The following is a 14,799-nucleotide window of genomic DNA, read 5'->3' as shown; positions in this document are numbered from 1 at the left end:
ACACAAAGCAGAGCTTACAATTATGCGCAAACACATATAGCGTTTAGTACTTTCTGTACACAGTAACTTTGTACACTGAGAGTACCCTTTTTAAAGGGCCAAGCCTCCCCTAGAAAATAATCTTAAATACGCCAATACTTCATTGACGTATTTAAAATGAGGTAGAGTACCTTTTTACTTCCATTTGACAAAAAATATAGGACTCTTCTTGGGAATCTTCTTTTTCCTCACCTCTTCCCTTTACGCGGAATCGATTTTCATGATTATGCGGCGCCGTTGAAAGGCTGAAAATGAATTTATAAAAATATAAAATCTGTGTTCGGGAAAGTACAAAAATACTTACCTACTTAATTTTAAATGGATGTACCCATTGTTCCTGTCTCCTGATATAGCAGGTAACTGAGAAATCTTTGGTATAACAATGTCTATTATAATATTCATTATAATTTTATAAACAGTTTTAGGAAATGATATTAAGTACACATAGAGATTATGTATATGTTCAAAAAACAATCAACAGCTACTTATTTAATTCTCTTCCACGAAGGAAAAATTTTAAATTAATGTTCCTCGCAATCCTTGATCCATTTTGCTAAATCCTATTAATTTTGTAAAAGTTTAATAAGTTTCATACATTTTATGTTGTTTCTGCAGCAAGTGTCAAAGTATCGGAAGTTCTCAAGAATACAATCATGATAAATATTTCGTTAATAATATTTTTAAAAATTAAGACGATATTTTCCATTACATTTAAGCAATATGCAAGTTTGTATTGTTATTTTTTACTTTAAATGTTTGTTAATCACATACAAATAATTTTTAATACAAGTATTCGATCTTGTATCTAGATCTAAGTTGTGATAAAGAATTAATTAATAAAAGCAAAGGAGTGCATCCTTTGCTTTTTTATTGCAAGAAAAAAAAATATCAAATCAGATATCAGATCAGAGCAGGATTAAGGTTAAAAGAGCAATCTTGCAATCAATCAAGCCGATACACCACTCTAGAAGCAGATATTTCATACGATGCGTTCACTTGCTAAATTAAGACGATTTATTATTTTTTGTTTTTAGTCAACACCAACAATGACCCAGCCTGTAGACGTAGTGAAACGAGTTGAAGTGGGTTCCTTCAATAGGGAGTCCCCATTCTATCAAAAGAACTTGAAAGATTTAGCACCCTTCGCTACTCTTCAAGTTAAGAGATTGGACGTGTATCCTATACCAGAAGAGGATTGTCATCAGGACCAAGAAGGTTGATGTATATATATATATATATATATATATATATATATATATATATATATATATTTGATTCCTGTTAATTAATTTGTATTTGTTGCATGTTTATGGTATTCGGCATTTTTAGAAAATCTATGATTCTAATGATGAATCTATGATTTCATTTTTCTTAATTACTTTTTCTGAATTATTCTTTAGCTTGAATTTGAACTACACATTTGTATGTAATGAGACAAACATTATGTATGTTTGTTTCAGTCTTACGTTTCAATATATTTTGCGTTCATATTAGTTGTGTACATAGCATTTTCAATACACTATTGATATTGTATAGATTGTGCTTTAATTATGCACACACAAATATTTTGCCCGTAGTAAACCAGTGGTTGCCTGTAGTAAATATTTTAAAGTTAACTCATGGGCATTTTAAAAATTACTGTCGCTTTACCTCATGCTTCAGAAAGCACATAAAGCCTTTTTCTAGTAAGCCACGTCATTGACCTTTATCTAATAGGGAAAAAAGTCAAGATGATAGATATTGATAAAAGAACGTCCTCTATTGTCAAGAATATCTAAAGTGACATCACCTTTAGACAATTTGTGGTAGATCAATCTAATTCTGGGAAATATCTTTCATTGCCTGTCGAAGCTCTACCAAAAGATGTCAATATGTTTCTTAATATTTCGAAATACTATTTCGAAAGTGAAAAAAGTGTTGTCCTCTCTCCTACTTGCTGTGCCCAACAGGGTCCATAATTGAAATGTTATGTACTAATTATATTATGGAATGCAATAAGAAATAAATAAATAAATAATAATTATACACCTGGTGTAGTATCTATAGGCTACGGTTACCGCTTCTTATCAAACGGACTGTATGTCTGATTGCGAAGTAGTTGTAAGTAAAAAAAAATTTACTTTGTAAGTTCTGTTTGCTTCATTTCGTCAGGAAGGCGAACTTATTATTTTCTATAACCCGTTTCCTGTAGATGCGAATTTCCATCGTTCTAATTAATTTAATTATTTAAACATTAATAAAATTCATATACATATAAAATGCTATTAATTAATTAACTTCATTAATAACATTTGATATTATAAATAAGTTGGTCGAAATTTAAAATGGATTCAAATTTTAGAACCTGAAACGGAATATGACAGTACTTACTCAGGCTAATACTAGTATAGTGAAACTTGTCAAAGTGCATTTTATTTACTTAATTTTTTTTTTTATTTCAGACAATTCTAAACGAAATGCAGAAGAAGGAGATGAAGATACAGAAGAAATGTAAGTGATCGTCTGATTTTTTTTTCTATTTATTTTACTATCTTATATAATCTGTGTATTGTATCGAAGGACCTGAACTAAACCTTGGTATTTATTAAAAACTTTAAAAACAGAACCTTTTTCGAAATCGTCCCTATCTATTGTTGCAAACTAATGTTGAATTTTGACACTGAATTAAATTACAAATAAGTACTCAGGAATACCCACGTATGAGGCAAACATGGACATTATAGTGTATTCTCTCTCTCCCTCTCTGTTTATGTGTATTTGTGTGTGTTTAAGTGTATGCATTGGCGTATTTAACGGCCTGGGTCTTAAAAGGTGTATACGTATTCTTGGATATGTACGTTGTGCTTAGTTGAAAACTCACACTTGCATCCCGGGGTGGGTACTAGACAATTCTGGGATGGGCACGGCCTACCCAGCCCCACCTTTAAATACGCCTATATGTGTATGTTATTCTTTTTTACATGCGACATTTACCATTTTAAAGAGTTAGGCCATTATCTTATTTCTTATTCCAATTTGCATAAAACACATAATTATCATTATTTCAACCGTTAACCGTACACTGCTAAAGATCACTCTTTTCTATAAGGGGAGTTTAATCAATAGTTGCCACGTTTGGCAGGCGGATTGGCAACCGCAGTTAAGGTTTTAGAGATGTTTTAAGAGGAACGCTACTGCTATCCCTCTACCATTAAGTTATTTAGTCGCCTCTTGCGACACCCACAGGAAAGAAATGGGTGGCCTATTCTATAACGGGACCACACGAACACACATAATGTGATTAATTAATAATAAACATCAAATATAATGTAAAGACTTTCATTTGGAAAACATTTTAGGGAAGCGCTAGATGAACCCCAGGCGGCGGAGTCGAGGCAATCCGAAGGAACGTGTAGTGTTAGTGAGTGGAGTGACTGGTCTCCATGTGTCCCTGATAATGGGATTTGTGGAAGGGGGCTACAAACAAGAAAGAGCATTAAAAACGGAAGCACATATAATAACCATATCGTAAGTACAAGATAAATATACATTTAAAACCATACAATTATACTCGTATCAATTGTCGAGTTCTTTAGCTATGAATACCTTTTGTTGTGAGAACGTAAACAGCGAACTCCAGGGGGTGCAACCAAAATCACAGAAGCAAATCTATTTGAACTGACGGTTTTAAAATTGTTTTCAATCATTCGACAGTTGATACATGTTATCATAAATAATACAATTAATACTTGCCAAGCTATACACTTGGTGTTTTTTAATAAATATAAAAACATATCTTTTTTTCAGAGTCAAACTCATCAACAAATCGGTTCACGTAGCAACTGTAATGAAGACGATGCTGTGAGGGTACAAAACCGACATTGTTCTATAAACTGTTAAAACAACACGTGTGTACAATAAAGTGTGATCATATAAACAGATTGTTAATAATGATTAGCTATACCCGTAAAACATGGATATCTATTGAATTTCATTGATTGCTTAGAATGTTTGATACGATTTTATTTATTAGGTTTAGGTACTGCCTACCTTTATATCAGGATTACAATCAAATGACGTAATAATTTGATACCTACCTACTTACCAATTATAAAATATTTAATTGTAAGTACTATTAGTAACTGTTAATTATATTTTAAATAGGTATAGGTAAGTATTATAGAAGTCCAACTGCCTAATTAAGTAATTAGATAACAAAGTATACATAGATTTATGTAGAAGTATTGAATTTAGGTATAAATTTTAATACAAATATATTTTTATTTTAAAATCATCGTCTTTTATTCCTCTCAGCTACGAGAGCCTAAGGCTCTCTTAGATTTATTTTTAGACTCAGTCTAGGCGCATAGATATTCAGAACAGGCGTGTTCGGAGGAGAACCTGTCTTCTTGTTTTTTGCGCGAAAATAACCGGTTCCAAGGAAATGTGAAGTTTCGCCGGCCGGCGACTATGGCGTTGCGGGGAAAGCGCGGGACGCTTCGTCGCACGGTTGTCGTATCAACATTGTTTGCGCCTGTCAGGTATGAATATAGATACAAAGCGCGCATGCTCTGGTACAAGGACCGCCTCGCGTTCGTTCTCCCGAACGCGCGATCGCAACTTGTTGATTGTTCACTCACTTCAAGTTAGTCTGCCGCGAACGATGCGCTGGGCGGTTGTGTCTTGCGTAGTGCCCGTGTTTATTCGGAACTTCGAAATTATTTTACGAAAATATGTGAAGTTTCCAAACATAAATTTGTGCAGAACTACCGTGCAAGACTTAGAGTATAGAGTGTAGTTAACTTAGAACCTTACAATTAAGTAGTTTTAAGTCATTGAAACTTAATAGGCTTACTCGTTTTACCTGCATACTTGGTTCGTCCCACGACTCGCGCGAAGCGGTTGTTACCTTATCGAAGAAACGAACACTTTTCAAATGGATGTGCGGTTATATTTTGTCTGTGATAGTGTACGTGTTTTGTGATGACAAGACTCGGATAGTGTTTTGTCCGAGATTTGTAACAAGTTAAGAAAATTTTGTTGTGTTCTAAGTTGAAAAGAAGAACATGGTTATGTGCGGGGGAGAGACGGGTTGGTTCGTCGCGCTATGCATCGGGGCGCTTGCTTTAGCGTCAGCACAGTTCACAAAAGGTAAAAACCTCTTACCTGTGCACGCGCAATAGCCGTTGCTTTGTTCACTTTTTGTTTGTTTCACGTTTAAAATTTTTAAACGTTCGTTGCGTTCTCATGTGACGTTATTATAATTTAATGTTTAATGAACACGTGGTAAATACATTTTACGGCCGATGACTTGTGGCCGGATCTGACCGATGTTCATTTGTTTGTTGTCATACAATCATAGTTATAACTAGTAATATCCGTTCCAAAATAGGTTTGTTTTATCCTCGTATCTGCTTGTGGAACCCTAGACTGCCCATTGACCAATAAAATGCATGATATTTTATCTTGATAATTGATAAGCCTAGTTATTCACCACACCCTGATATCACTGTTATATTTACCTACTAAAATGAGTAGTTACATTACTAAGTAATGTTAGTAGTTAGTAATGGGGATTAGTAGCCCTATTGCTAGTAATATACCCCGTTAGGTCGACATCTTCGCGATTCCTCTCTGTAAATTATTCTGCTTAATTCTAAGTGAATTCATCAGAATGGGCCAACTTAGGTATTATCGCTCACTAGTACTCCGCCGGCATACCAATACCGTTAGTGCAGGTGGGGTTAGGTATAAGGGTGTCATCGACCATGATTTCATTATCACCCATTAAAAAAAACTTAGGTACTTAATAAATTATTGACCTAAACAAATCTAAACGTCAACTTTAAATCAACTAGGTATGCTTGATAGGATATTTTGACATTACTTTCAAATCTTCTAGAGTATTTCATATTTCTATCTCATTCCTGCAGAATTCGTCACGATTGGTCATTTAACTTGGCTTCATCCTAATATTGCTCATTTATCATCATACATTGGTACCCAGTCTGTGCAGGTATATTAATGGTGTAGGCAAAGTTACCACTCCATTTTCAACAGACTTAAAAAAGAAGGATTTTTATGTTGGTTACCTCATAACTCTATTAGTTCTAAACTGATTTTGGGAATTCTCTTTTTTTCTGAAAATATATTCTTTCAAATAGGAACAGAATAAACATTTTATTAAAATCGGTTCAATAGTTTTATTTATTTTTTTTAACAATCTAACTGGTTTTTTTCACATTTTGTTTTTTTTTTTGTGGAACTTAATCTTTGATTATCATCTCACAAATAACATATGACGTCAAATGTTAATAACCTAAGGATTGTTGAAGATTGTTGTAAGAATGTTAATACCAATAAAAAATCGATTAAATAATAGGTAAAGATCGAAATGGACAGGTATTACGAATTAAATAAATATTTCAACTTGTCTATTGAATAAAATTGAATTCAAACTTGTATACTCTATGAATATATACCTAGTATAGTATAATGTCGCCAAGTTACTCCCGGCATAGAAAGGAAGGGGTGGCCCACCCCTTCCTTTCCCGTGTCTTAAGAGAAACTAAGGGAATTTATAGTAGAGTGATGGGCAGCAGCGTCTCTTTAAAACATCTCTAAAAGTCTAACTGCGGTTGCCGACCCGCCTGCCAAGCGTGGCAATTGCTGGCAAAACTCTCCATATGGGGAAGGCTTATGTTCAGCAGTGGAAATAATAATAAAATAGTATAATGAATTATATACTTAGGTATATCACACTTAACTGAATTTAAAAGAATGATAAAGACAAACAGTAAGTATGATATACCTAGACATCGTAAAAAAATACACAAGTTTTAAAAATACTAATTTAAATCGGTTCGGAATGAGCAAAGGTGTCACGTAACATAATACAAAAAGGTTGATAGCTAGTACAAAAATAGGTAAATTGTGAAACTTGAAAGTTGTTTTGAAAAATGACACCGCCCTTTTTGAAGTTAGTAAAAAAAGTCAATGCACTAATATTACAGCTGAATTGAGAAACTCTTACATTTTAGTAATTAAAAAATTCTAATGAAGTGGACCGGATATATAGTAATTGTAAATATGTAAGACTAGCTCTTACCCGCGACTTCGTCCGCGTGACCGGATAATAAGTAGCCTAAATCCTTATTCATCTTTTATCGTGTTTATTAAAATTTATAGTAATTGGTTAGGCTATTAATGAGCTATAAGGTAACAAACAAACAAACACATATTCATATTTATAATATTAGTAAGAATTACTTGACTTGGCAGATGCAGTTTAGCTTATTATTCCAATGTACGATTTATTTTTTCTTATTGGTATATGAATTGTCCTGTCTCTTTTCAATTTGAAGCAAATACTTAGTCATTTCATTTTCATTTAAGAGTTTCCTCTTGTCGGTGCAACTAATTCATGCATCTTCCTCCAGCCAGCTCTATCCCAGGCCATATCCTTTATCTCCCTATACGACATGACGCCTAGTGTTTCCTTTATCTGTCCCATGTAGTTAATCCTCGGTCTTCCTCTTCCTCTTTTGCCCTCTATCTTTTCTTCTATTATGCTCTTAAAAAAATCGTCATGTCGTATAAGGTGGCCCAGCATTTTGTCTCTTCTACTCTTTATTATTTCAATCAACGCTCTCCTCTCGTTTACTTAGTACACATTTCTAAAATTAAGCTCTTTCTGAGATTAGCGTGAACAAACATTGTGACTTGGGACGTTTAGGTATATTCTTTTTTTAATTAAATTATGGTGACAAACAAGCATACGGCCCGTCTGATGGTAAACGGGCATACCGTAGCCTATGGACACCTGCAACACCAGGGGTGTCACGCGCGCGTTGTCAACATTTAAAACAACCTTAATACGCCCTTTTTAAAGATCGAAGGCCTACCAATCTATTAATTTAGTAGCAGCTTTAGGACTTCGATCTTTCTTTTATGTCCCTTAACTTGCACTCTGTCCTCAAATATATATACTCGGCTTGCCCAATAGAGCAGGCATCCCGCCCCTCGTATCAAATAGAGAGAACGGTATGCCTAAACAAATGCACCTCTAACGGGGGGGGGGGGGGAAGGGATTGTTAGTAATGGAGACTGAGAATTTCATTGCTAGCAATATACCCAACCAGGTCGACCTCCTCGCGGTTCCCCCTGGAAACTATCATGGTTAATTCCTGATGAATTCATCATGATGCGCTAACTGGCCTGTTTTCATTCTCATCTATCACCCTTCACTGGTGCTCCGCCAGCGTATCCCGTTAGCGCAGGCGGGGTTACCATACCATTTTCACCCATCAAAAAAAAAATGCACCTCTAACTATAAAAAAAAGAATCACCTCATGCTATAATCTCTAGCAAAAAAACTACATACATACAGATATCAAGATATTCTAGTATTCTATTGAACCGTAAACTAAAAATAATAAATGATTTATTCGATCTATTCTCGACGCTTGATCGAAACGTTATTTTTATCGGAAACTTCTAATGGGGTATTGTGAATTATCGTTAAACAAACCCTTCATCAAATAACATTACAAGTTTAAGTATTATTACTTAAACGACTTGATAGATTGGTGATAAAGTCGTTTACCCGGTGAAAGGTGATCGTGACCACGACAAAATGACATGTCATTATTATGTAAACTAAAGTACTTATTAGGTATTTGTTTTGTAATATTTGTCATAAATAATCCATACCATAATACTTAGAACATGTAAAAGTTATTCTTGTGTCTATTTAATTAAGTACATCAAGTAGTACGAATACAAATAAGATTTATTTTAGGTTTTCAATTTGTCTCTTGATTTTGTGTATTACGTAAGTTTGAATTGATTTTGATTTTTTTTTTTTGTATTTAATAGGAATTACATTCGTGTTCTTTCTTCCATGTTAATTTTAAATTGTTTTAAATGATTTGTTATGACTTCTATCTTTTATGGAGTGTTAGTTTCCTGGTTTACACACACGTATATTTTAATAATCATATATCAAATCATTCACATAAAATGAAACCAAATAAAAATCAGAGATTTCTCCGAATTTTGCCCCCGTCAAAGTCGAACCAAATTTTAATAACAAAATTTTTAAAATCCTTTTAGATTCAGCTAAAAGGATTGGTAAAAAATGGAAATGAATTTATCAAAGAATTATTATATGTAACACACGAAACAACATAAGATAATAAAATATTGACAAAACACGGTTTAATACAACTATTTTGTCAATATTTTATCCTTGTGACCATTGAACTGTGCTGTACCTAACTACAATGATATTATCATATGTACAACAACATCTTAAACAATCATTACCTAATCATACAAAAAATACGTCAAGTATTTATTTGTACCTATAGTATAATTTACGACCTAACTTTTTTACTAGATCCTTCGGATTACAAGTAATCACAATTTTAATACCTAAATTGGATATTTTCTGTAACTCGCTAGGCTTTTAGTTGCGATATATTTTGTTACTATTTAAGTAAATATAAAGGTCCATAGAATCCTATTAATTAATTAATTAACATAATAAATGCGTAAATTTGTAACGATTGATGAATGGATGGATATTTGTTATTCTTTAACACAACAAGTATGTTATGACGACGGTTAAATGATAATTAATAACATGTAATTTTTTTTTTATGTTAACTATATAGACAAAATTTTACAGAAAACACACGGAAAACATCCATATTTTAAATTTATTCCAAATACGATTTCTGTCGTATGGTTCCATCATAGAATGGGCCACCTCTTTCTTTCACGTGGGTATCGAAAAAGAGGTTACAAAGGGAACTTAATGGTCGATCGATAGGCAGCAGCGTTCTTCTTAAAATATCTCCAAAGCCTGCGGTTGTCAATCTGCTTGCGTAACAACTATTGTCAAATACCCCCCTTATAGGGGAAGCCTTTGTTCAGCAGTGGACAGTTAACAGTTGATATGGTACTATAAAATCAAAATAGCAGTTAATTGGTTTTTATATAATTCCTTAATGTATGTAAAATAATTTTGTCTATGTACATACATAGAAAATGAAGTAGAAATAAAATAAAAAAAGCCTATGACCGTTTTATAAATTTAAATAGGTGTTGGTGTTTAACTATCAAAGTCTTATCAATTATCAGTCTATTGCTACTCTAAGTGTCATTAGAAATGCAAGAAGAATTATCAAAATCGGTTCAGAATTGTTGACGCAATCGCATTATATTATAACCAATCTTCTGTTTTCGGATTCATTGGAAAATAAAACAGGAAATGCACGCCTTTCTAGGTATTGAAAGGTCACCCCATATGGAGATGATACCAAGAATATTGACTGCATATTAGACGTAACTACGAGTAATTTGATTCCATAAATGTTTTGCTTAAGTAGATAGTATTCTTAAGGATATATTAGTTCTATAAATCTTATTATGTTCCAGATAAGTATTTCAAAAGAAGATGCGGTTATCTTCTGTATCCTATTAAATTATATATCCAAAATTACTACTAAATGAAATGTGATAGTGGCTTTATTTATTTATCTCACGGATCAATTAATCGTTATGAAATACCATAGTCATAGTATTTGAAACTTTTGTTTTTGTTTCGAACTTGGAAAATGACATCCTGGCTGTTTTATTTATTTCACAGGTAATTAATTTCCTATAATTTGAAATGGTAAAATAAATTTCGTAATAATATCTATTATTAGGTATTATTAATACTTAAGTAGTGATGTGCTAAATCTGATTTTATAGTATATGTTTATTTTGGTTCTAATTAAAAAAAGTTAATCAAGTCTAGACTCAAGTTTTGAGAGTTCGGAAAATTACTCGAATACTTTTTAATTTGATTTCTTAAGCTTATTTTTAATGAAGATAATACCTTCAATCATTCAATATTTTTTCTTTTGAAAATAATAGAAAATCATTTTATAAAATGAAGAAACAGAATATCAAAACTTACAGTAAACTCTCCTTTACTTATGTACTTCAAGCCTCGTAAGTACCAGAAATCTGTATTCGGTGTCTGTATATTTAATTGAAATTTGACTCTTAACAACTACCAAGCTGTCAAAAAAGTTACAGTCCACTGTGTCTAGAACGACCCTCTGCGTAACCCGACCGAACAATAATAATTTCCTGTCCCTCACACAATAACTCATTCATTAGCCTTAATTTATGCTCCTTGCACTCACCTCAAGCAAAGATACCTATTTAAAAAACATAACTTGTTTATACTTCTTTGTGTTCGACACATTGGTGGGTTAGACTCACGAAATTTAAGAGGCAGCACAATAAAGGAGCGATGTAAATCGTCCAGTTTACGAGCGGTCGTGTTTGCTAGTTCGGTGGTACCGCGATATGGCTTCTGACACGACTGCCTTTGCGGTGACGTCATCGTGCAGCTATCCAGTGACGGTTGGCACATGGCAACAACAAGTAGGGTTGTAAAAAAGTAATAATATTGTTTTTAAATCGACATTCCAGGTAGCTAGATGACTCAAGCAGATTTTTATTTAATATATGATACACACATTCGCATCACAGTGTTATAATGTATTTTGTAGCGCGTTAATTTTCTTATAAACATAATTTGAGTGTACCTAGCTAAATGCAAAAAATATATATTGCTCAACGTGTACTATACAATAATTCTCAGGATGAAATTGGTCCTCCTCCATTTTTGTAGCACCTTAGTAATGTTCGCTTAAGAATTTTATAATAATTATTTATAATTTATGTAAATATTTATTTAAATTTCTGTTTTGCACTACTACTGCCCACTCACTACTTCCTATGCCACTGCGTTAGGTTGACTGGAAGAAATCTCTTTTAGAGATAAGTTCGCCTTTGCTAACATTGTTATTAACTTGTTACTGTATGTTTTTGTGCAATAAAGAATATATATAGTTTCCATGCAATCTTTGGTAAGAAACTAGCGTCCATAGTAAAAGTATGCAGGGGAGTGATAACACCATCCTTAAAATGATAACTGAAGATGTTCATACACCGGTGATAAGGCATTTCTTTAGGACGATAACTAAAACACAAAATAAACATTTCCTGGTTCGTTGCCAACCTGACCGTATGCCTGTCAACTAACAAAATTTTAAGTCTGTTACTAAAATGATCTTATCATCTGATAACAAATAAATTTGAATTAAAAAAAAAAAAAACTGTTTCAATCTTGAACACATACACACAATTTACATATTTAAATTTAGAACCCGGAATTATATATCTTTACGTAGAGTATGCTAAAAATGCAAGAAAAATGAAAAAAAAAATTGGTTTAAAATTGGCTATATAATTGCGTTGAGGAAGAAGGAAATTTCGTTTTGGAGTCTCTTAAATATATATCTGTCGACGATATATCCAACTGTAGACGACGAGTCAGTACTGTTTCCAATTTACACATTTAAATGGCGGCTCGCATCATCGCACGGCATTTTCGTAGATAAAGAATACTCCTCTATGGTATTTTACAACACGGCTGTACCTATCTGGCTGTTATCGATAACGATATTCCACAACAGTTGCGATAGGCCGAATGTGGGTGATAATAGAACTGAAACTAACTATACAGTACTACGCGGCATAATACCGCCAGATCACGTGATCGCAGGCACGCGAGTGACTCCGTCTTTTCCTGATCGGAATGATTTTCAAATTCCACCGCCTTATAATTGGCTCGTAATTATCAAAAGTTCGAGTTATAATCGCATTGGCTAATTTTGTTTGGCTGTCTTATACTGCTATGACCTGTATCACGAATTGTTTATCTAGTCACACATCAGAGTTAACCATTTTGTTACGTTTGCATGAAGTTAAGTAACCGTAAACTTAAAAGTTTATTATTTATAACCTGCAGGTCATAAATAAACCTTTAAGTTCATGGAGAGCTGCAGCTTTGCCTGCTTTGGATTTTTGATGTCGTATGATTCTGCATTTTGTTTATTGTTTTTAACTGCTTATAAAATTTGATGAGATATGGTAGTAAAATAGATTTTATAACATCCCATTATCCCCTTATGTAACATAGGGGGCAAACGCGCATACGACTCACCTGATGGTAAGTGATTACTACCACCTATAGGTATCCGTAACATTAGAGAAATTTCAGATATGTTGTCAGTCTTTTAAGAACGAATATGCTTTTTTATTTTTTTTTTTGGCGTGTGGTTTCTGTATAAAATAGACTATCCCTTTCTTTCCCGTGGGTGTCGTAAGAGGCGGCGAAGGGAAGGCGAGAGATGGGCAGCAGTGTCTCTCTTAATATCTCTAAAGCCTAACTACGGTTGTTAATCCGCATGGCAAGCTTAGCAATTTCTATCAAAACCTTCCAAGGGGAAGCTTATGTTCAGCAGTGGGCAGTTAAAGGCTGATATGATAATGATGATGCTTTTTCAAGTTTTTTTTTTTATACCACTGAGATGGCAAATAAGCATACGGCCCATCTGATGTTAAGTGGTTGCCGCAGCCCATGAAGGCCTACAATACCTGGGATATTACGTCCGCGTTGACGATCCTTAACTTGAGCGTTCGTGGGAGGAAACATCTCAGAAACTGCGCTGTTCGCAACCTTCTAGGCTCTGAGGTATGGGGGGGGGGGGGAACTTCCTGTCGATGGTGAATTGTACGATGGTAGAAAGTGGCTGTGGTCGTCATATTGAACAATTCCTTTGAACACAGACTGTTGTAGAAACGGTCGTAGAACACGCAGAGTGAGGCAAAATCTTAAGAAATATAAAAAATTTCACACTGAAAATGTCGCGAGTATTCCTATGTAGTATTGACACGATTTTGACCAACAAATGACTAGATTTAGGTAGTTTCACAATATAAATTACTTGGTTCGTTCAAATTATTTCCTTCTAACTTCGTCTAAAAATAATTAAATTTTGCACAGCAGTTCTGTTTAAGTAGTCGATTAAGACGGACCTCGAAAATCTTACAGGAACTGGGAAGCGGTTCGCGCAAACAAAGCCGCGAGAAGCACGTAATGTTATAAAATGATCGGCTTACTTAGTTTGTAATGAGCTTTCGTTAAATTTGTACAGCGTTGTACGCGAATGCGTTTACATAAGGTAAGTAAGTATCGACAGGAGGTAATTCGATCATGGCTGTCGTGATGCCGCTGTCAACTTAAGTAGGCATCTAATGGAAATCCTATGTTCTGTTCTCTAAGTAGATGGAACGCTGCTGGTGTATATCTATCTGATATTTTTAGTTGCGCGGCTTTTGCTATATGATTTATTAAGTCGGAGGCTTTTAGACGTAGAATCCTATACACGTTTGAGGATTATAGTCCAAGGTCTGATCGCAAAATTTGACAAGATACTTCAAAAGTTAAGAATATGTATTGTTTACGTTGCAGAATGGGGTTGAATTATTACTTCTGCTTTTAACATTCTTGACGATAGTTGAAATTTTCAATTTAAATGTATCCAATAATATGTTATTAAATGTAATAAAATAGACGATTCTGGGAATAACGTATAGGTGGCAGACGTGTTTAAGATTTTCTCAAAAACGTGCCAGACGTCTCAGTTACTTGAAAGACGTTGAATCTTACAGATCTTTTTAATATCGCAAGTTAGTATAACAAATGGCGAATAAGATGATATGAAATACCTTTTGTATTCTACGGAATTCATAAAACGTTTGTAGAGTGAAAATGCTGGCATGTCTATATTCAGTTTCATTATCTGGATATGGGAATAATATCTAGTTCAATTTTTAGCATTGTGATGCTGCAAACCTTTTATCAAACAA

The 14,799-nt window shown here is 33.8% G+C and overlaps 2 protein-coding genes across 3 annotated transcripts in view; both read left to right on the top strand.

Annotated features, from left to right (window-relative positions):
* LOC113520402 (spondin-2-like) overlaps positions 1 to 4,258 on the top strand; it is a 103,219-nt gene extending 98,961 nt beyond the window's left edge. For both annotated transcript variants that reach the window (XM_052898149.1, XM_026905728.3), the window contains exons 7-10: positions 1,074 to 1,254; positions 2,481 to 2,529; positions 3,378 to 3,546; positions 3,826 to 4,258. In XM_052898149.1, the coding sequence (XP_052754109.1) occupies positions 1,074 to 1,254; positions 2,481 to 2,529; positions 3,378 to 3,546; positions 3,826 to 3,918 (492 nt within the window). In that variant the 3' untranslated portion in view covers positions 3,919 to 4,258. The remainder of the gene's footprint in view (positions 1 to 1,073; positions 1,255 to 2,480; positions 2,530 to 3,377; positions 3,547 to 3,825) is intronic.
* A 401-nt stretch (positions 4,259 to 4,659) lies between these two features.
* Positions 4,660 to 14,799, top strand: part of LOC113520220 (DE-cadherin) — a 311,477-nt gene continuing 301,337 nt past the window's right edge. The window contains exon 1 of the mRNA XM_052898052.1: positions 4,660 to 5,169. Coding sequence (XP_052754012.1) covers positions 5,085 to 5,169 — 85 coding nt within the window. The 5' untranslated portion in view covers positions 4,660 to 5,084. The remainder of the gene's footprint in view (positions 5,170 to 14,799) is intronic.

This window comes from Galleria mellonella, unplaced genomic scaffold, assembly GCF_026898425.1.
Source record: "Galleria mellonella isolate WM207_F2 unplaced genomic scaffold, CSIRO_AGI_GalMel_v1 utg40, whole genome shotgun sequence".
In the NCBI taxonomy this organism is placed as follows: Eukaryota; Metazoa; Arthropoda; class Insecta; order Lepidoptera; family Pyralidae; genus Galleria; species Galleria mellonella.
Note: the sequence above shows the minus strand (reverse complement) of the source record. Positions and strands in the feature narration are given on the sequence as shown.